The sequence below is a fragment of the Danio rerio genome, chromosome 4 (assembly GCF_052040795.2).
Source record: "Danio rerio strain M-AB ecotype USA chromosome 4, GRCz13ab, whole genome shotgun sequence".
Taxonomy (NCBI): Eukaryota; Metazoa; Chordata; class Actinopteri; order Cypriniformes; family Danionidae; genus Danio; species Danio rerio.
In genome coordinates, this window is record NC_141024.2 from 11,864,952 (window position 1) to 11,889,187 (window position 24,236).

At 36.1% G+C, this 24,236-nt stretch overlaps 1 protein-coding gene across 6 annotated transcripts in view; it reads left to right on the forward strand.

Moving 5' to 3' along the window:
* sema3aa (sema domain, immunoglobulin domain (Ig), short basic domain, secreted, (semaphorin) 3Aa) overlaps window positions 1–24,236 on the forward strand; it is a 165,936-nt gene that overhangs the window by 119,422 nt on the left and 22,278 nt on the right. For all 6 annotated transcript variants that reach the window (XM_087246026.1, XM_087246028.1, XM_087246027.1 and 3 more), the window contains 5 exon segments: window positions 11,441–11,601; window positions 13,976–14,038; window positions 22,135–22,254; window positions 22,787–22,880; window positions 22,981–23,100. In XM_087246026.1, coding sequence (XP_087102152.1) covers window positions 11,443–11,601; window positions 13,976–14,038; window positions 22,135–22,254; window positions 22,787–22,880; window positions 22,981–23,100 — 556 coding nt within the window. In that variant the 5' untranslated portion in view covers window positions 11,441–11,442.

Here is a 24,236-nt window from a genome sequence, read left to right on the forward strand (position 1 = left end):
TTTCTTTTGGCTTAGTCCCTTATTTATCAGGGGTCAGAAGGTCGGAATGAACCGCCTTTATTTAAGTTAAATTTATTTAATTGAACTTTCTTTTATTTATTTATTTATAATTCCATTTGATTTAATTTTATTATTTTTTGTTTTTTTATTCATTCATTTTCCTTTGGCTTGGTCCCTTAATTATCAGGGATCGCCACAGCGGAATGAACCACCTTTATTTCATTAATTTGATTTAATTTGATCTTTTTTTAATTATCAAAATTAATTTATTTTGTAAAAAAAATCCAATTTAATGCAGTTCGTCCAATCTGTGCAGCATTTCAAGGGATAGTTCACCCCAAAATTTAAAATTACTCACTATTCACTCCCGCCAGTGGGTCCAAACCTTTAAGAGTTTCTTTTTCTGTTTAACACAACAGAATGATATATTTTAAAGAATGTTAGAAACTTCCATTGTATTAAAGTCAACCACTATGGAAGTTAACGGTTACCAATTTTTCAACATTACAAAGGAAATTCAGTAAAATTTTTAGATAAAGTAAAATATTTTACTGAAAAAAACTTTTTAGATTTAAAATAAACTCACTGAATGATTCACTTACCAAGTCTAATTCAAAAAGCAAAATCAAATACACATTATTGTTTTATTACAATTATAGAAACTGACTTATTATAAAGATCAGGTTTATAGCAATCATTTCTTTTTCATCAGACAGCACGGCTCATTGTTCATTGTTCTGAGAAAGAATTTTAATAAGATGTTTTATTATTTTTAATAAGCAAACACATCACTTTATTGTCATTAATCCTGAATGCAATTTAAAGCATTTTCACACATTTTAGTTTCATTTAAGACCATTTAAACATCCCAGCAGGCACTAAACGTCACAAAGAGGTAGAATTAACGTTTGACTTCAACATCAGACCCACTTTTAATTCTGGTTGTATATGAAAATCGGTTTGACGTCAGAACCCAATGTCAGTATACAGGGGTCAGACTCCAACATCAAGATGGATAATTAATATGAAATCATGTCTACTGGGATGGTTCTTTAGTAGATAATTCTCAGTCAGGAGCCTTGCTTGTAAAGGGAGTATAGTAAATGCTGTAAATATTTTGTAAATGAAAGTTGAGAGTTGAAATGGAAGTGTATTGTTAAAGATCCGTACTAATGTACATGTAGTTATCTTTCAGCACTTAAAGCATTCGTTCTTGTCAAACTCCTTTCTGGGCTATTTTTTTGAATGGCACATCTCCGTGGCTGTCAGCGGTGCTCTCTGTTTTGTGTGTCATCTGGAGCAGTGGAGAGTGGATTGTGCTTTCGCTGCACAGTCTGTGGCCGCGGGCCAGTTTTAAACAGACTCTGCGGTTCACCCGTCATGTCGCGAGCAGATCCAGGGGTAATTAAACGGTTCCACATACTCTTCCCTCTCTCTGCGGATCAGGGCAACACAGGAATCTTGTGCGGTCACGCGCAAATATTGTGTTGCAGTCTACAACCAACAGCGAGGATGCAGGATTTTTAGCGGTGTGCACCGACAGACTTTCAGAACAGAGAAAAAACATAACATGCAGAAATGTCACACCACTGACAACGTGATATTTACATTTTTGGCACTACATGCTTATGTTTTGAGCCCAAAAATCATTTAGCTTAATTAGACCTCTTGTTTTCTTGTTTCTTTTTATACTTTGTAGTCAAGGGAACATTTTTAAAAGGCATAGTACACTAAAAATAGAAAATCACTTTGTTTCTCAGATAGTATTTTGTGTGTGTGTGTGTGGGGGGGGGGAATCAAATGAGATATTGTATATATGTGTAGTAAATAAAATATACATTTTAAATAAAAAATATAAATGAAAGATTTCAGTCATTAACCGTTATAGCAGCATTAAAGTGTTATAAAAGCGATCAGTGTGCTAGACACATGCACACTACAAAGAGTCATCCTTCATCTAGTTTCTGAACCTTTTCTTGCCACACAGGCTCATTGTGAAAACGTACCCCTGTATACATTTTTGGAGAGCACGAATTATGTAGCTAGAGCTACGTATGGCCGCATTTCATCTTTAAAGCGTATGTTACATACCGCCCGTATGACGCCGCTGACGGCTTCTGTTCCTTTTCGGCTAGCAGCTGACATCTTACCTTCGTGGCGACAACTTTTCCGCAGTTACCAGTTTGCCCAATGACTCGCCACATACGTTGGCGGAATTGAGATGCAGAGAGGAGTTGATCTTGAAGATGGGGTTTGAGTCCAGTGAAGAAAGCCGTAAATCAAAAACAAAAGGCAAAAATTTAAATAAGCAAGTAAATAACAGGGTGAGAATGTGGAAAGATCTGAAAACGTGCTAAAAATCAGGCTTTTCTGGATTGTCTTTGAAAAGACTGTCGGTTGGGTTTAGGAAAGACGGTGAACAGGTTAATCGGTGCTTTTGAAAACACTATAGGTTGGGTTTAGGGTAGGTGTGGGTGGGGATATCGAGCAGCCTGTCAGTCAGTCATTCAGTCAGTCGACAGCAGTGGATTTACTTGAGAACAGCAGGTGCAAATGGCACTTGCAAGTGAAATTTGAGATCTGAAAAAGCTTACACTGTGGCCTTTGGTGGATTTGCAAAAACAAAAACGGCAAAAAAACTTACCTCCTGGGACGTATTTCACGTTATCCAGAAATTATGGAAGGGTATGTATCAATAATGAACTATTCAAAGGTTGAGTAATCAAATGCTTAAAATAGACCTGCAGATATGTTTTAATCCATAAAAAACATGTTTTTTCTTTCATATTCAATACTTGTTATATTTTTTTGCTGTGTCACATTTTTATTTTTTTTTTTTGGTAAAAACACAAGAGCATGATCTTGAAATGCACATTTTTTCACTGCCATTGATAGTTTTTAAAAAGTTATGTTTGATAAGGTTTTTTCTTCTGTAGTGTTATTGTGAAAGCTGTTTTTGGGAACCTTTTTTTAAAAGAATAAATAGTAAGCAATGTTTCCTGTACCTGTATATTGTGCAGTCAGAAAAATCTGACAATGCACAATTTGTGCTTGCTGGTTTGATAAAGAAATCTGTGACACACTGTTCAAAAACCCACACTTTCACCTAAAAACTGAAGTGAACTTGTTTGAAAACGTGTAACTGACATCGACATCTTCCTCCTCATAGCTGTTAAACCCTGTGACTGGATCATTGAATTGCTGAATGGATAAATCATTCAGACAGGTTTTGTGAATCGTATCCATTTAACCAAGAACATTAAACAATTGGACGCTGCTTCTTTCTCATGAACAAGCGAAAGAGGGAATGTCAAGATCTTTTAATAAACAAAGATTTACATTTAAGGCTATTCATCATGCAAAGCTGATGCATGAGTTCATAAGCCTTCAGGATTTTGTGTAGGAGTCACCTTTTGAAACATTTTATGGTAGCTTGAGACTTTGAGACTGACATTTCCAGCCCTCATTCACAAAAAAAAAAAAAAAAAGAGTCACCAGGAAATTCTTCACAGTTTCATTTGGGTTTCAAAGGACATTAGGTTAAGTAAATAATGACACAATTTTCATTTCTGGGTGAATTATTCCTTAAGCTAAACAAATTCTTCTTTGTAATTGCCACATGTGTCATGCAAAAAGAGCAGACACCGGTCTTTTCCTCACCGTTTGGCTTTGTGAAAGGAAATTTGAGCCAGTTGGCCGTGACATAAATCAGCAGTTCCTACAGAGGCGTCTTTTATTAAAACTAATGTGCATAAAGAGATTTGACACAGTTATTATGTTTCCTGGTGGTTTCACTGGAATCAAATGTCGGCGCACAGGCGTCTCAGCAGCCCATCATTAGCTGTCAATCCAAGGAACTAAGCTCTTAAAGGCTGAGATCCAGCGTGGTTACTGAGGCAACTTAGCAAAACCTGTAACCGGTTGCATGCAAGAGCAAGTTAAAATGAAGCGAAACTACAGGCGTATTCATATCCCAGAGCTTAAAGCAACAGGCGAAAAAGCGTGTTAAGCAAATCTCTGTTTCTAAAATCTAGGTTCTCTCATGCACAAAACCGACAAGACCGAACCACACACTTAGCCTATTGAGAGAACAGAGAGAAGGAGAACGTTTGCCAAAACCGTGTCAGGATCCACGACGTGTGTTTTGAAGCGCTCCATTGTTCTGACTTAAATAAACAGGTAGCGCCCAAAACCATCTGCAGCACTCTTTCACTTTTTATTCCTTCTTTCCTCACTTCGCCTGCTCTCCTGGGGTGGCTGGTAGCCCGAGGCAGAGCTACAGCACAGTGGTAGCAACATGCACATGCACATTTCCCCATCCCTCAAGCACACGCGCACACCTACATTCAGAGATACAATTTTTTGTCCTTTACACTATATTATATTATTCGTCTCCACTCAGTTTCAACTGCTAAACCGACACAGATTGGATCTCTATTAAAGGAACACTTTTTTTTTCAATCTGGTATAATTAAATGAAAGCAAACCACAATGTTACTACAATGAAATGAGGGAATGAATTATAAGTCATTCAACCCGAAGATAGTGTAAATCAGTGGCAGGAACTTTTCCCCATCCCTAAAACACATGCTCATACATAAGTTCCGAGATACAAATCATGTTTCCTTTACATGATTCGTTTTCCACTCATTTTAACTGGTGAACCAACAAAGAATGGACCTCTATCAAAGAAACACAAACTTTTTTTCATTCTGGTGTAATAATCAAAGATCTTTGCTGCTGTACCATGTTCCTGCAGGCGCAATGTTATTATGCAGCACCTGAAAATAGTATTTCCATGGTAACTCTTCCAATGCAACCGGCTCTAATATCATTGCGCCTGCTGCAGCTATGGTACAGCAGCAAAGTTTTCTCATTATTACGCCGGAATAAGAATATAGTTCCTAGCCTTATTGCCTGGGAAAAGGCAACTTTAGTACATGATGTAAATACAGAAGAGTCAAGCTTTAAATAGGAAAATTATCAGATTCAGACTTAACTTTTTTATTCCGTTTAGGATAATAAACTAAAATTGCAACAAGGTGCCATAACAGATGCAAAGTTCCATGTACACGTTACGAAAATATTACCACAAAACATACAATACATCATTTTTTAAATGCAAATCCAGCGAAGTTGTAAAAGATACAGTATGTATTGTGTTATATATACAAACAGAAACTTTCACTTTTACACACATACATTTGGGTCTACAGTCCCCTGAGACTTCATGTACTACCCTTACCCTCATTCATTTTGTAAAGTTAGACATCAGCCGTCTTGGTGTTTCTTAATATTTTCATAATTTATTATAGAATCCTTGTTTTCTAGTTCATTTTTATGAGAAAAGGAGTGTACAGGGTCACTAGGGACCCAAGCTATGTAAAAGTGTGTTTAATTAAACCATTGAATATCTGATGACTCATTAAGAGCAAATCATCTTCATTCCTTTATTCCTGTGCAACTGTGATGCATTTAGGCATTAAAGAATGAATAAAATGCTGAATTACAATGCTTATTCGCTATTTGAAGGCAATTTCGCTTTGCTTTTGTCCTAAACCATTTGATGCAACACAATTCTCTTGTAACCAACAATATAGCAGTTGCTGGAAGCCACTTAGAAGAGTTTAAAAAGTTTTTAATATCTCAATATCTCTTACAGCAAACAATTGCTTTTCTGCATGTCATTACAATTCTGGATATTTATGGTTTAATTTGATGAAAAGTGGATATGCTTACAGCTGTATCAAAAACTTGGGTACCATACACTATCATAATAAAGCTATAGAAAAAATAGCACGTTATTTAACAAAACTGATTGTGTTGTCTAAAAGAAAGTCACATACTGTACAGCTTAAATATCTTGAGGGTGTGTGAATTCTAAAATCTTTTTAATTTTAGCGTTAACTACTCCTTTAAACGTGCATTGCGGCTCAGCGCAATTGAGAACTTGCTATAACCGCTAGCTCTGAGTTGTTAATAAATTGCTTTCTATTGCTAATCATAAATCTGTTGGAAGCAAATGTGTGTGAATGAAACCTGCAGTGTACTGAGGTTTAAAAATCAAGTGATTGCAATACTTTTCTATAATAAATGAAGAGTTGACAGCACGCTTCTCAGTCTGCAGGGCAGAGACGGAGACTTTAGTTAGTCTTCCTTCCCCTTTTAAACTCACACTCCATTTACTCTAAGCTCCTATCCAGGTTGATGTATCCCCGGATAAAAAGTGTGTGTTTGTGTATGATCGCAGACCATATGACGGCTACCTTTTGTGATGGTCTTGCCAGCATATTTAAAAAAAAAAGGCCATTATTCAGAGTTCACGCACCAGTCGCTCACTTTGAGCTGAGGGATAGTGAAACTGCCAGACACTGCCGTCAGATCTTGAGCCAGAATGGCAGAAGAGTAAGGCTTTGGAGAACTTTACCTAACAGCATTAATACAGAGACTGGCAGGGGAAAGGAAGACTAAGAATAAGAATATTTGGCAGATTCAGAGAAACAAATACTAGATGAGTGAGAATAATGAGTCAGGGGAGAGAATAAGAGACAGTTGAGGTGTAGTCTCTTTCTAGGAAGTCCTCCTATGTTCTTTCAGGCCTCCCCCCGAGTCTGGCTAGAGAAAAGCACTGTGCCTTTACTTTATTTCCTGAATATGACCTTATAAATCTAGAGGGCTGAGTCGCAGAATAAATTAGTCAATACTTTTCAGCTACTTTAGGTTCTTTAATAGCAATTTCTCTACTCAAGAGCCATGTTTTGGGTTCTTGAATAGATTAAAAATGGTACTTTGAGAAGCTTAACAGAAATATCCCAGTTTATTTTTTTTATTTTTTATTTAGTTTTTTTCCCTCTGATTTTCTTTTTTTTATCTTTTTGTTCCTTCTTTACCCTATATACAGTATATGAAGAGTGTCCAAACTCTGTCCTGGGGAGTTTCACTCAATCTTTTTTCAGCATAGCTGCCTGGATTTTTCTAGTATACCTAGAAAGAGCTTGATGGTTCAGGTGTGTTTAATTGGGGTTGGAAGTAAAATATCCTGGACACTGGCCCTCCAGCACCGTGTTTTGAAAGAAACAATGTACACACAAGTTAAAGTTTGTATCAGAATTTTTCTGCCAATGTAAAAAAAAATAAATAAATAAGTAAAAGAATGTAAAATAAGTGGTCCTTTGAGGTTAAAGAACTCCTGGTATTACATTATTGGTTTTGCATATTAGTTTATTTGTTTCAGAGGTCTTTAAAGATACTGAATAGATGATTTTTTTGATTAGATAGTGCTTGTATGATATTAATTCTTAAACTGCTCTTAAGAATACTTGATTCTGATTGGTCAGTCGCTGCATTCTGAGGTCATTTTTTAAACTTAGGCATTCAGAATGCTTTACTAGTTTGACTTCTCCACAGACGTCTCCATCTTCAATTTTTTTTTTTTTGACAAGTACATAGTAAACATGTTCAGAAGGTCTTGGTTTAATTGCCACCAATGTTGATTGTAAATTTGTATTTGACAATGCAACTTTTGATCACACAATATATTTAAATGTAAAATTGTTGATATTGTTAAACTATTAACGAAGACTTTGAGCTCAGTTAATTACTAATTTGCTGCTAGTAGATAGTAGTTGGGCTTTGGTATTGGTTAGGATTAGGGATTTATAATAAGGTCATCTATACAAGTACTAAATAACAGCCAACATCTTAATAAGCCATTAGTAAATAGTGGGAGTTGGTATTTAAAATGTGACAACTTTTTTAGTAAGCCACAATAAATCTATGTATAATAAAACATTAATAATCTTTGTGGTAATATCATCCAGCTTTATCAAAGTCGAAAATAGTATTGGATAGTTTAAGTTTAATATAATAATATTTTGGTAGAAATTAGATAATTTGATGAATAAAAACTATGTCAAAAAAAGCTGAATTTATTTTAAATGGACATTTTATATAATGAAAAATCATTTTTGGTTAACTTGATTGGATTCTTGCTAAATGGAAATATTCATTGATTTAAAACAATGCTTCCCATCTCTTGAATAGTAAATTTCCATCATTAAATAGTAAAACCAGTGTGCTATGTTTCATTTTATATGTACTATAGCACAGCAGTTACTTTACTTGTGGTCTTGTGTCAAATTCAAGTTACTCCCTTCCTGGTGACAGACTCTGTACTTCTTCTCTCAGATGAAAGAGAACAAACTCAACTAGATTATTAAAGTTTGTCGAGACAAACTTTGAGGCTGGCTTGTGAAAGCCTGTTGGTAATAGTTTATTTAGTTTAAACAGTTTTAAAAAGTATGAATAGATAGATAGATAGATAGATAGATAGATAGATAGATAGATAGATAGATAGATAGATAGATAGATAGATAGATAGATAGATAGATAGATAGATAGATAGATAGATAGATAGATAGATAGATAGATATTAAGCATTTCTAGAATGTTAAAGTACTTAGCTAATCATAATTAGCATGTTGCTATAACACTACAGCATGACGATATCAATCTCTCTATAATATCAATGCCTCTATAATGGCAGTCTATGGGACAGTTGCTAGGGTGCAGTATCTGGTTGTTAGGGAGTGGCTAGAAAGTTAAAAGCTCGTCAGTTATTCGTAGTTTGGTTGTCTGAGTTAAATGAGCTCAGCCATTAGTCTGTAGGACAGTCTAATGCAGAGTTATGAGCTCACAAAGTTTGATCCAATGTAAAGTCAACGACAGTCTTTTGAATGGAAGTCTATGGGACAGTTTCTAGGGTCCCAAAAGTGGTTACTAGGGCGTGGCCAGAAAGTTAAAAGCTCATCAGGTATTGGCATTTAGGTAGTCTGAATTAAATGAGCCCAGTTAGAAGTCTGTGTGACAGTCTGATGCAGAGTTATGAGGTCACAAAGTCTGGTCCAATGTTAAGTCAATGGGATTTTTCCGACGGTCCCGGGACGTTTTTCAGAAAACCGAAAGTCGGATCAGTTGGAAAAGATATAGCACACCGAGTCAGACCAGTTTGAAGGTTTGGTGTGAGTTTGGTGGTCATAGCTCGAAAGCTCTAGGAGGAGATGCGTTTTGTTTTTTAGTCTCAGAAGAAAAATAGGATAACAGTAGTCTGGCTTGCTACACAAGCCAGCCTAATAATCTGACTCAGCCGGAGTCTGTCAGAACAGCCTGGCATCCATGATTATATATCTGAATATTGCTTGTGATTGGTTAATAAAACTCTGGTGTTGAAATCAGAGAATGGACTGGAGACTGAACTGTGCCCGTCCGTTGGGAATGCTGCTCAACATTTGATATGCAGTGTTATTGACACAGCCAAAGAAAAGGATGGTCTGTTTCCCCTTAACGCTTTCCCCTCGCTCGCGTTCTCCCTCTCCACAACCGCACAGATGTCCAGAATCCGAGCGAGGAGAAACGCAGATGGCTACTATAGGAGCGGATTGATCCGGGCTCTGGAGAGGAGCTGCAGTCTTTGCATGTCAGTGTTGATTATGATTCGTGTGCGTGTTGCAGAAACGTTGCAGAAATGTTGACCTCACCCTCTCCCATGAGCAGCTGTTCTGGCCGGAGCGCTTTTCCAAACTCATTTCTCTCGTTCACCTCTTTCGTATCACTCTCACTTCATCTCCTTTCACTCGGATTTTATTTTTCCTTTTTTTTTTCTCTTTATATCCGACCTTGTTGCCTAGCTTGCTGGGAGAGTGACAATTTTGGCAGACTTTGTGTCTCAGGTCGTTATATTTTTTCGCAGTGTCTGTCGAACAGATAGTTTCTTTGGCTGCGTCTGCCAGAACAACAGCAGTTTTGCTTGATTAGTTCTTCTTCTGACCCGAGTTACTGGGATTCCAAATAGAGCGCTGCTAATTTGCAATCTAGCAAACTGCGTGTGGTCGTGTATTGCGGGTGATTTAATCTGATGAATTGTGCAAATATGGTTGACACACCCAGATTTAATGCAGGCTTTTACTGCTGGTGCTGAAAGATGAAGTTGTTGGCAAACTGCTGACTGTTTTCATACATATAAGCGCTAAATCAGGCCCTCTGGCTTTATATATGAAATGTACATAGAAATGCCTGTGAAATGTACTGTATATAAATTTTTAATGGCTGTCTAAGAGTTCAGCTCTAGCTCATGCAAAGAAGTATTGTTGTCCAGCCATGTCTTAACCTCATATAAATGATTACATGGTTTAGCCAGTAATATACTTGATTAAATATAGCCTTTTTTTTTCTTTGTTTGGAAAGATACAGTTGTGGCCCCCTAAGAATTTTAGGAAATTGTAACTAAACAAGTTATTGGTGTTGTTTTTCAAATAGCTTTTAATAGTTGTATAAATCTTTTATAAAAGTGTAAATAATGAGTTTATAAACATCCAAACTACTTATTATTAAATATAATTTTGAATATTTATACTTCAAACTGCTAGGATATATCCATTTGTCAGCAAGAAGTTTGTTTATATATATATATATATATATATATATATATATATATATATATATATATATATATATATATATATCATATATTTTGTTGTCACAATGGCGCAATGGGTAGCATGATCACCTCACAGCAAGAAGGTCACTGGTTCGCTGGTCCCGGGTGCTCCGGTTTCCCCCATAAGTCCAAAGACATGCGCTACAGGTGAATTGGGTATTCTAAATTGTCTATAGTGTATGTGTGTGAATGAGATTGTATGGGTTTTTCCCAGTGATGGGTTGCAGCTGGAAGGGCATCCGCTGCGTGGAACATATGCTTGATAATTGGCAGTTCATTCCGCTGTGGTGACCTCTGATTAATAAATGGACTAAGCTGAAAAGAAAATGAATGAATGAGTGATTAATCATTTATTTTATATAGTTGAAGTGCACGTGAGAATAAGTGTATGTTTTTTTTTTTTTTGTTTTTTTTTTACATAAATATTAGTGCTGGATTATAAATGAATAGCATAAAAAAAACTACTATTGGAAAGATTATTCATGATTAATTGCATCATACATAGAAAAAATATAAAAAAAAATTTTGTTACATAGATAACTAAATGTATATAAAATTTGTATTTTATACACATTTTATATCTAAATAAATATAAATAAACATTTTGTCAAATATATGCATGACTGTGTGTATTTTATACAGTATACACATAATAAATATACACTATACACACACTTAAATTATGCAAAACCATTTAATCTCATTTAAGTTTTACCCAGTTCTAATAAATATATCTGTTCTGCTGATTAAATATGGATTTTTTTTTTTCATCCAAATTAATTTTTAACAATAAAAGATGCTTTATTTAATTTGTCATTAGATCTCAAACGTGGATTTCACTCATTTGACCCACAACTTAAATAACATAAATGCTATCGTGGGACGTACACATTGAACTTTCTGCGAACTTCATGTTTGTCTTCTTTTTCTTGTTCTTTCCTTCAGAAATGCTGGAATCCAGTAATCTAGTGACTTTCACTGGTTTGGCAAACAGTTCAGGTTACGACACGTTCCTGATGGATGAGGAGAGAGGGAGATTACTGGTTGGAGCGGAGGATCACGTCTTCTCTTTTGACCTGGTCAACATCAATAGAGAAGTCAAACAGGTGACACATAACCTCCATACACACACCACAGCCCAAATCGGTTGTCAGTTTTCTACATATAATCCTGTCCACTTCTGTTAACCAAATCTATATTAAGCTGAAATCCAAAGTTTTTATTGTAGAAATAAGTTACATACCAAAATATTGTGAACTGCACCTGATTGCTTTTTTTCCTACATAAATTAAATGTATAAATGTATTGCTTATAAAAAGTGGACATGCCAACTCACAAAGGTCTGTTTTCTACGATGCATCCCTCCAAATATATAGTAGACACATTGTCCTTATTGATGGCTCCCCAAGCATGATGTGTTTGATCACTATAATAAATATTAGTAGACTTCTTATGTGCAGAAAACAAGAAAATTGCTATTGTTATCACTTTGTGGCTATTAGACACACACACAATGATAATTTTTTTAATTGAATCCTGGTTTAATGAAGTTTCACAGTGAGTACATGGCCTAAGTCACCTTAAATTATTACTGTTTCTTAATTTCAATCCCAATTTTTTTAGCAATTAATCAAATCAATCATAGTTGATAAATCTTCCAAATACAACTTGCCAGGTTGCTAAATAAATGCTTTGATTTAAGCCTTTCTGAAAGTGAGCTTGCATTCAGCTTGATGTGGAAAGGCCATTTTTCATGATCCAGTGAAACTCCACCAGTGCTTCCCACACATAGATTTTACTTTACTATGTGATCAGGTATATGATCAGGTATATTTGGTGGCACTTTTTTTCTTACTAATAATATAATCCACTTACACTTTCTTTGTATCTGGCCAAAACAACCTAAGATTTGTGATCGATTAACCAGTGAAAAATCCAATGCTATCTTACAGCAAATCGTAGAAAATCTTCTCTTGCTGTACACATTTCGCACAGTAGCTACTGCTTGCTGTGCATGCACTAACTGTGAACCCAGAAAGGTGTGTCTTTTTGGGACTTAAACAAATGCCGGGGTTTTTAAAACTGCAAAAATGTCTGGTTTTTGCATTTGCTTTCTAAAGTTGTGTTAAGTTTAGAGAGAGAGAAACCCTAAATAATTCATTCTCTAATCCAAATGACTCAGAAAAACAAAGAGGAAGAAATGACATCTAAACTGGCCACAAAATATATGTACACATTAGAAATGGTTAATCAACTCATTTGCCTTATTTAAATAATCTACACGTTTGATTCTTGTAAATAATATAATTTTTAGACATATTGTCTGTTTTTATTTATTTATTTTATAATTTATTTTTCATTTGCTGAATATTTTAATTTGATGATGCTAATATATTGCATATTTTATACATAAAATCTTAAATGCTTTTTTCAGTAGGCCTAAACAAAATCACATGCCAATTAAGCAACCTAAACTTTCACTAACTCATTGAAAAGAAACAGTATAAGTGTCATAATAAATAAAAATATTGTTAAAAATCACTTTTTTTTTTTTGTTTGTCGCATGTAGGATGTGCCATGGTACAATTCAAACCTGTGGGCCTACATTTTTCTTTTCCTCTTCGAATGTCTTCCTTCACCTGAAATACATCACATTTGAGTAGTAAAATAGGTCGTAAAAATGGAATTCCTGCTGTTACTCTCAGTCCACATTTAGCAAGCGAGTCGGTGAGGGATTTTATGGATTGTGTCAGAGAAACCCGAGGTCATCAGAGACGTCCATCTCGCTCTTATTAGCCGCTCAACCCAGATCTGCATTCACTTTCTCCTTCTTTCCATCTGTCCATTTGATCTCTGCGTGCCTTCCTCTGTTTTTCATTCCCAGATCGTATCTGCAGCGTAATGCTTCTCTTTCTCTCTCTCTCTCAATCGTTTTCTTTCTCTCTCTCTCTCTCTCTCTCTCTCTCTCTCTCTCTGGATTCTATTACTATGATTTCCTCCTTCTTTCTTGTGCTTTTATTCTTTCTTTGTCCTAGGGGCTGCGGACCATTTGCTTTATATTCAATCCCTGGAAGAGTTAAAGCTGGCTTTTATTGAACTCTCACACAAACATGTCCGCATGTTCAGCAATGCCATCGTTTAAAGATAAGAACATGGCAAATTATTGTAATTAACCAAATTACTTTTGCAGACAGATTACCTTAGCAGATCTTTGAGAAAGATAACACAGAATAAAAAACCTTTTTGTGTTCAGCCCCATGTGTATGTGTGATTAGATGGAAAAGACGAATGGTAGTGTTTTTTTTTTTTATCCTCCGTCTTCATCGTCGTCACAGATGGAGATGGCAGAAGGACGGCAGGCAGCAGTCGTTGATTATTTTACAGCCAGGTTTCATGCCGAGTGCCTTAGTCAGTCATTTGCAGCTCATTGTGCTCGCTCCACACACATTCTCACACCTTCTCTCTTTCGCCGTTTTATAGATCGCCTGGCCCGCCACACCTTCCAAACGCGATGAATGCAAGTGGGCTGGAAAAGACCTCAGGGTAAGTGTAACGCGACAAACAAACTTCCTTGTAAATGAAAACTACATCAAACTGCAGCTCACATCTTTAGGCTTCTCTTAAAGTACCATTCAAAAGTTTGGGGTCTGAAAGTGTGCTTGGTTATTTATCTGTCTGTCTATCAAATAAACGGTGTTTCCAACATTGATGATAATCATAATGTTTATTAAGCACCAAATTTGCAATGGTTTTTGAAGGATCATACACACAGGACACAATGTTTCCCGCATGGTTTCCAAGTATGCTCAAAGTTGTTGGATTGTTACTGATTATGTTCACCTGTGTCTTGTTTGGTTTCTCATTTTAATCAAATAGATGCAGCTTTACTCATTTGCAGTTCTGAGCATAAGATATTTTGTTAAAAACATTTTTACCAACATCTTACCAAACCCATATTTTTATATTTATAGCAGTGCCTAAATATACATATTCAAATAAATACCCAAACATTTTACTTCAGTTATTGTAAAAATATGTTAAAAATAATTGTGTACTCAACTTTTTTATACTCAGTAAAGTTTATTTATGAACTAATTTTAAGAGGATTACATGCTTATGATTGATCACGGCTGGTCTCGCATTAGACAATTTACTCACCAATCCTAAGTCACCATAAATAATCTAAGTTTTATACCAGAGTCATCTTTGTTTTGAAGAATCCCCCCTTCCACCACTCCACTCCTCCTCCTTTTGTAGATGGTTGGCATGGCGGCCCAGTGGTTAGCACTGTTGCCTCACAGCAAGAACGCCTTTACCAGGCCAGTCAACGTTTCTGTATGTAGTTTACATGTTCTCTCCGTGCTCGTGTGGATTTCCCCTAGGTCCTCCAGTTTCCTCCCACCATCCAAAAACATGCAATTTAAGTTAATTGACTAATCCAAATCGGCACCATAGACATGCTCCTAGTAAGTATGCTGCTAGGAAGTTCTCGAGATCTTCCTGAGCTCAGAATTTCCTCTTGCCCTGCAAACGGCAGGGAGCCCTGGGCTCGAGGATCTTATGAGCTCAGGGCTCTCTCCTGAGACTGCATACCAATCACGCTTTATAATCAGTTCAACTCTTGAATTACTGATTATGTTCACCTGTGTCTTGTTTGGTTTCTCATTCTCATTGTAAATAAAATCGATGCAGCTTTACGCATTTGCAGTTATGAGTTATATGTTAAAAACATTTTTTAAATCTTACCAAACACATATTTTTATACTTATAGCAGTTCATAAATATACATATTCAAATAAATACACTCATATTTTACTTCAGTTATTGTAAAAATATGTCAAAAGAGTTTTATCTCGGGTTATCTAGAACCAATACACTGATCTGAAATGCCTCTATCAAGAATTGTTTTTAATTTTCAAACCACTATAAACATGAACACTTTCCTTATCGCTACCCATTTTTCATTTTTCAAGCTTCAGTATACGCGTATGTGTTCCTCATGACCTGCAATACTCAGGCCGGGTGTTGCGTGTTCGCTTGGGCTTGATTGATTGCGTATTCTGTTAGCTGTGGAGTTTTGCTCTTCTGTTCCTCTGGAGAGTTTATATTCAGTGTTTGGCTCCAGCAACCCTTGGCCCTTGTGTACAACAGAAATGGTTTATTTATCAACCCGACTCTCGCCCCCTCTCTCTCTTTCTACATGTGTGTGTGTGTTGTATCTGATGGTAATTTCACGGCTGGGTTCCTTCTGAGATGGGGAGCATAAGGGGAGTGTGATTATTACAGATAACTCACCAAAAGTACTTCTCAGGCGAACATCCTTAAATAAAGTCACCTGACTTTGAAATGAGGTGCAAGACGTGTTTGCCACATGCATGCTGAAAGTATCACAGCATTTGGCAGTGGCCCGTGAAGGGTTTATTTGCCGTTACATACACACAAATTCACCGGTTCACAATAATGGCGTTTGCGTGCTGTGAAAATGTTTGTTCTGGAGACGGAGTTGTTGAAAGCTGCTAGAGAGTGAGCGTGAATGCTTGATTAGAGTATTACCAGCGTATTTTCCTCTCCGCAACCATAAATCTCTTCATTTTCACATTTGGCTAGGCCAGACGAGGCAGAAACAAGCCCAGAACGACAGCTGGTACAACTGCCTCACTGCTCTGTCTAAACTCTTGGTGTGTTTTATGTGAAATGAGGGTTAAACATCTATGCCACGCACTTCATAACTGCATCCATTTAAGTCTCAGTGTGATACATTTAAAATATGGCATTTGCAGTGATTTAGGGTGGCTGTGTTGCGTTCAAAGTGATTTTTAGAGATTAAATTAATTTGATGTCACTATAAACTTAGTAACTTTATTTAATTTGACTTAGGTATGTCTTCAAAAACTGAAAGAGTTATGCTGATGATACTAACTTTGCCATCTGATTAAACATAAAGAACATTAATCACGCACTTACCAAATTCGTAGAGACATGACAATCAACACGAACTGGAACTGCTTCTTGCTGCGTCGAGTGACAAATTTGTATTTTCCGCGTCTTGCTACAGTGTTGCCACATCGAGTGGCTGATTTTTGTTTTAAAAAAACAATGAATGTTAATTTTTTAATGGGGTATATGTGTCCTAACTGTGTTTTTAGCAATTTCAAAATATTAGCTTGTGTTTCGTGACCCTTAAAAACCTGCCAACCCACCAAAGCTGTCGTGGGTTCTATAGCCACTCTCATTAGCCCCATTTGGCTGGTTGAAAATCATTTTTAAATTGTAGCTTTCTTAAAAGCAGGCTTGGACAATAAGGATGGACCAATATGCGAGCAAATATGATCTTAGAATGGAAAAGCAACACAACTGAATAAACCTAACGTTGTTTGTGCGGCACAAAAGCAGGTAAATACCAAATGAGAGGTGGATCGGCAATATTTTGCTTGTTTTGAAACATTATTTAAAACTTGTGGCTAAGAAATATTTATTTATTTATTTATTTTTGTTGTGGTCAGAGATAAACTTGGTAAATCCTTAATTTTGAGTCCTGAAGAGTCATGTGAAATATAAACTAATTGCAATGCGACACTATGAAACCAAAACCCTCATTGAGCAAGCTCATACACAACACACAAAAAGGGAAATGAATAAGGAGGCATGTGGACATAACACAAAATGTAAATCAAGTCAATTTAGCATCTCAAAGTCAGATTTATGCATATTAAATATATTGTCCCAACAACAAAACTGTAGATAGTGAAAATGGCAAGTGGCTAGTAATGTTGGAAATCTACTAGCCACAGTGTCTGGTGATCAAAAAAGTTAATGTCAAGGTAATGCTTCTGATATGCATAAAGTTTATTTTGAATTTACAGTTTCTTCCTGAATATTAGCTGCTGTACTTTATGTATTTATGTACTTTTAATTTTAGTCAGCCAGGCCCAGGGCTTCTGGTGAATTGTTATCGCATACAAAATCGCTGTGTTTAATATCTGATTGCGGAGATCTATCATCTATCATTATATCATGAGATATGCCTATAAAGATATGATATAAAGTGGGTATCAGTCCAAGCAAGAAGCACTGCATTAAATTATATTTTACCCCAGAATGTGTACCTTTTGAAAAGGTACCGCCCCAGCAACAGATTGCATAGGCTACCTTTATTTCTGAGAGTGTCCTGTTGATTACGGCGCTAGCGTTTGCGTGATCTTTCATCTCTTTTTACACTTTAACAACCAAATGGATCCTTAAATCTATTTAACTTATTATATTTGAGTTACATTACAACATAAATGTGGTAAAAAGAACCTCATGAAATTGAAAATAGTCACGTAAGCCTTTCACCGGAAGTTCATCATTGGCTGAAAAACACTTGCTGTACATGTACTGCTGTCCATTGTTGCAAATATTTGCTGTGTTCACAATGTGCTAGACTGATATTAAGTAAAAGTATAGTGTGAACACTCTTTACTGGATTATATATCCTATATTATTATTTTTTAAATATGTTTATGTATCGGTTCATAGTTTATTGGTTGGTTTATTTATTTTCACGGAAGTTTTTAAAATAATATGTGCATAATATTTCTTTATACAATTATTTAGTAAATTCATGAATTTTGTATTACACATTTTTTATTATTTATTCTGTATAATCCATGGTGTATGAAATAGTGTGATTTTGGATGCTCTCCCAGTGTTCGCATGGGTTTCCTCCGGGTGCTCCGGTTTCCCCCACATGTCCAAAAACATGTGGTATATGTGAATTGGGTAAGCTAAGTTGTCTGTTGTGTATGTGTGTGAATGAGTGTGTATCGATGTTTCCCAGTGATAGGTTGCGGCTGGAAGAGCATCCGCTGCGTGAAACATATGCTGGATAAGTTGGCGGTTGATTTTGCTGAGGTCTCCTCAGATTAATAAAGGGACTAAGCTGAAAAGAAATTGAATGAAAGAATGAATGAATGAATGAATGAATGAATGAATGAAATAAGGTTAATCACTGACACTGCTGGGAGAAAAAAAACACATTTACTTTCTGTCTGCCACTTTAACGTGGGTGAATTTAGCTGCACTTTAAAAAGAAAAATCTGTGCATTCATTTTGACATTGACAAGCTCTATACTGTTATTATCTTTTCATGACTTCCCTCATGTGTGAATGAAATTAGCCGCTGCTGTGTTGTTAGTATTGTACATAATTACAGATGTGTCTAAAGCGTAATCTCCAACACTCTTCACTTATCTCATCTGAAAGGCTATCATATATCCCTCACTCTCATGAAGGTACACTCACTTTTCAGCTTTGGCCGCTTCTTTATGGTCCTTGAAGATAAAACAGCAGGGTTATATGTGTCTAATTACACAGTAGTTACACTGTAATTACAGTACACCACCCAGTTATTACAACTTGAGGTTTGTATACATAGTAAACTGCAAAGAGTGCCAGTTCAGCCACCTCTCTCTCACGTGAACCCCACGCTTGGCTCTATCGAAGGCCTTAAAAACAATAACAGCCATAGGAAATTTTGTCCGGTGCAGGAAGAAATGAATTTTATAGCACACAAGGAATGATTATGTTAGGAATACAGCTCGGAAAAGCCATTACACTGACACTAAAGTGCCTTTGTGTGGGTTGACCTCGCTTATGTGTGAGGAAGCGATCTGATTGGGTGCTTGCAGGTGATGTAGGTCTCTGGTTTTACGAAAGCTGCCAGAAGATCTGTTGATGCAGAGCGCTATACAAGCATTTATTATCTGCTTTGAATAGCCTGTACAAACCAAACTGAACTGGACGTAATCGAGGGAAGCAGGCCTGCATTTATCTATTCTTCTGTTTGGCTTTCTTCACACACATTAGTAAAAGTGTGTCCTTTTTGTGGTGGAAACACACACAAGAGATGGCAACACCCTTTCCTGTGCTTATAAATGACAACTTGCGTTCTGACGACACACATCGGCTTGAGACCATCAGTGTTTACACAGATGGACCTGCTTTATTTTCTCAATAGCTGTGGAAAGGTGTGTGTGCGTGCGCACATAGGTGTGTGTTTTTGTGCCTGCGGTGTGTTTATAATGTGTTGGTTTATTATTGTTGAACCTGGCCCTCGCATTTCTTGCAAATGAAAGGGAGTTAAAGAGCTTTCATTCACATGAAACAATTCACTCATCGGCTTTCGCCAACTCACTCAGACATGTGCTATACATTTACCTTTCATCCAAGCCAGACTCACACATACACACACACACACAGTTTCAGTGCTAATGAGAGTTGGCTGACAGGATATTGAGATGGATAAAACAGGTGGGTATGTCATCAGTCATCCGGCAAGAACTTTAATGATACTGAAAGCTTAAATATTAGGCTTACGGAGAATTTAAATCGCTCGTTTTCCTATTTATTACATATCTCATGTGTATTTACATGCATTCCCGAATTTATACGCATTAGAATCTTTCATCATGAATAATTGAAGTTAAAAAACTGCATTAGATGAGTTTTTTCAAGTAAATGTGACAGATTCTTGCTGATTGTTGGGTCATTTCTATAGGTTTTATTGCATTTTATTCTCATTCAAATGATTATTATTAATATTAAAGTTAGATGATGAGTTAGATGAGTTATACAGTGGCAGAGTCTGAACGTGAGGCATTTGGATATTTACACATTTTCCCAAGTAAATATGACAGATTCTTGCTGATTGTTGGGTCATTATTATAGATTTTATTGCATTTTATCCCAATTTAAATGTTTAGTAATTATATTAAAGTTAGATGATGAATTAGATACAGCAGCAGAGAGTCTAAACATGGGAATTTGGATATTTACACATTTTCCCAAGTAAATATGACAGATTCTTGCTGATTGTTGGGTAATTTTTATAGATTTTATTGCATTTTATCCCAATTTAAATGTTTAGTAATTATATTAAAGTTAGATGATGAATTAGATACAGCAGCAGAGAGTCTAAACATGGGAATTTGGATGTTTACACATTTTCCCAAGTAAATATGACAGATTCTTGCTGATTGTTGGGTAATTTTTATAGATTTATTGCATTTTATCCCAATTTAAATGTTTAGTAATTATATTAAAGTTAGATGATGAATTAGATACAGCAGCAGAGAGTCTAAACATAGGAATTTGGATATTTACACATTTTTCCAAGTAAACGTGACAGATTCTTGCAGATTGTTGGGTCATTTTTATAGATTTTATTACCTTTAATACCCATTCAAATGTTTATTAATCATATTAAACTTAGATGAAGAGTTAGATCAGTTTAATAAGTTGTATTACATTTTATTCATATTCAATTTTTTCAGTCATATTAAAGTACATAAAAAATAAATAAAATAAAACGTAAAACTTCTTATTTGAAATTTGGTGATTGCATGATGTAATTTAAATATTTTAGCAAACTCCACCCAAGAAACTGGTGTCAAATTTCATAAGAATTTAATAATTTCATGTAAAAATAAATTAAATGACATTTGAATTATTCATAAAAATATATAATTTTATATTTTATTATGGTATTGTCCTATACGGTCACTAAAAAGAGGATTTAGAAAATAACAAAGCAGTAATAAAGTGACACTTGCCTTATATAAACTAAAATGTATGTCAAATGTTGAATAATATACAGTATCTTTAGTCAAGTTAAGCTTTATTGTCATTCCACTACATTTGTGGATATACAGTAGAACAAATGTAGTGTCTTGCAGGACCATATAAATAAACATGATCATAACTATGAAAACAACACCTACAGTATACATAACTTGCATAACGAAGTGGTAATGTAAATATACTAACTATTAACTATACATATACTATAAATATAAATGTAAAAACAAACTTCACATAGCCTAAGACAGACTATACAAGTACTTTTACATAAGACAGAACAATATTGTGCAAGATATCTTGCAAAAGAGGTATTTAAGGTTGAAGAAAACAACAATTGTGTGGAACATTTACAAGTAAAGCTTTGCTTATTGAGTCCTTTTAAGTTTAGGTAAAGTGTCCGGTGCATATACTGTAGAGAGGAGTGTCTTTCCACAGGTGGTTTGTCAAAATGTGAAGCACTCTCAGAAACGTTGCTCAAAAGAGTCTGTTGGAAAATGTAGTGCAAGTGGTTTGTCAAGCCCACTCACCCATATGAGGCACATTCAGAATTTCATAATATTTTGAGTTTTTTTGTATGGTGTGGCGTGTTATTTGTTTAGCAAAACAAAAATTAGTTTTATGTTCAGCAAACAATTTTGTGTTTAGTAGATGTCTAATGAACAACTTGGCGAAAACAAGGCTAAATTTGGGCTGTCAGTGAAAATCTAATAGACATCTAAGAAAAGCCCAAAACTAGACTAGTCGTAAAATAGACAGATTAGACAGACTGTACATGTGTAGTCCTTCATTTCTGTTTATTTGATGACTAGTCTAGTTTTGGCCTATTCTCAGACGTCTATTAGATTTTCACTGACAGCCCAAATTTAGCCTCGTTGTAGGCAAGACTATGTTTAGACGTCTATTAGACATCTTTTACAAACAAAAAAAGTCTTGCTGGGCAAAAATCTGTCCATATCCCAATAGGAATGTTTCATATTATCTGTTTGGTTAACACATATTTTCTGTTGTGCCTTTTTCAGAAAGACTGCTCAAACTTTGTGCGTGTGCTGCAGTCATATAACCAAACGCATATTTATATATGTGGCACCGGAGCCTTCCATCCTATCTGTTCTTTCCTGGAGATGGGCAAGCGAGCAGAGGTAAACAGCACACACACATATACAATTTACATATGAATAATTGAAAAAACGAATTCTTTTAATCTCATCAAGGTAACGCCACTCAAACATACTCCTGCGCATACATATCTCGAGGGCACATTCACCAGAAAACCTTTAAGGGAACGAAAAGGCAAATTAATGGTGGCTATCCGCTGCTAACGTTTACCCTGTTAACAATTTCAGCCCAGTGAAGTAGAAAATGAGACTGTCACAAAGCAGCGAGTGTGTTATTTAGAAGTGCCTCGACTGTGGGAAATGAGATGGGCTTTACATGTTTAAAAAATGTCAGTGATTTTTTTTATTTGATCCATGCAAATGAATCATGGCTCGAGAGCACTGAATGCCTTGATGTAACAGAAGATATCTTGAGTAGAAATTGCGGCTTTTTATGAATCGAGCAAGACTTGAACAAGATCCTAATGGCACTTTTTGACATTCACCTCTCCATTATCTCTTCTGATTACTATTCACGGCTTGTTGTCGTTAGTTAATTCACTTTCCCCTTCCGCAGGACAACATCTTCAGGCTGGATGCCAGCTACTTTGAAAATGGACGTGGGAAAAGTCCCTATGATCCAAAGATGCAGTCCTCATCCCTCCTGCTTGGTAAGTCCATCAGAAATCTTGTTGTGTTGCTTTTAAATAGGTAGAATCTGTGTTTTCTGTGCTTTGGTTGGATGTTTAAATGCTATTCTTTAATGGTCAGATGGAGAGCTGTACTCGGGAACATCAGCAGACTTCATGGGACGAGACTTTGCCATTTTCCGAACACTTGGGTCACATCATCCAATCAGGACGGAGCAGCATGATTCCAGATGGCTGAATGGTAAATAGTCTGATAACATTGTGATATGATTTAGGCAAGTGTCTTTAGAAGTCGCTAAACTAAATTAAAAAATTCTATATTTCAACCATTTTACTTAAGCCATTTCCACACGTACACTGGAATTGTTATGAATGAAGTTTTCCCCACTTTTGTCTTTTTAAAAATACCTCTGTCGAAAAAAGTGCACTGCGATGCATGTTATGAGCATGCCGAACCAACAGGTGGCGATAATTAAACTTTTATTTTGAGTTCACACAAATGGGGAATTAAGTATATTTCGCGAGTAAATTGCATTCAAGTCAATGCAAACCTTAGTACAGAGGCAGATTACCATCCCTAGGTTGTGCAGAATTTGCAACACATGCTTACTCTGAAAACGTAGCCCTATATACATTTCTGGAGATCACAAATTATGTAGCCGGAAGTACAGATAGCTGCATTTCATCCTTAAAACGAATGCTACAGGTAAGGTATGACGCGGTATGAAGCTCGCCATTTATATCGGTGGACTTGAGACGCAGAGAGGAGTTGACCACAACAATGGGGTTCGAGTCTGGCGAAGAAGGGTTCCAGAAAGTGGGTAAGACAAAAACAGCCAAAAGCCAAAAAAATAAAATAAACAAGTTACAGGGTGAGAATATGGTAACATCTGACAATGTAGTAAAAATCAGATAAGGGGCTTTTCTTTTCTAGAATGCTTTTGAAAACTGTCAGTTGGGTTTAGGGAAGCGGGTGGGCGGGTCAGTCTGTGCCTTTAAAAACACTATTGGTTGGGTTGGGTAGGGAAGGAGGAGGATGGGTCAGTCGATCAGTCAGTCAGTCGACAGTGGCCTCTGGTAGATATACGCAAGAGCAACAGGTGGGAATGGCACTCACAAGAGAAATTTGAGATCTCAAAAAGCATACACAGCGGCCTCTGGTGGATTCGCGAAAACAAAAACTGCTAAAAAAAAATGCTCCTGGGACGTATTTGGCGCTCTCCAGAAATGTATATAGCGATATGTTTTCAGAATGAGCCTAGGTTGGGAATTTTCCTCATTTATTTCTTCCGTGTTTGGAGAGTATGCAGCCATGTTGACAAATCAGAAAGGAGAAAACAGCGTGCAGTCTGATGTCATGAGTCTAAAACTCTGGTT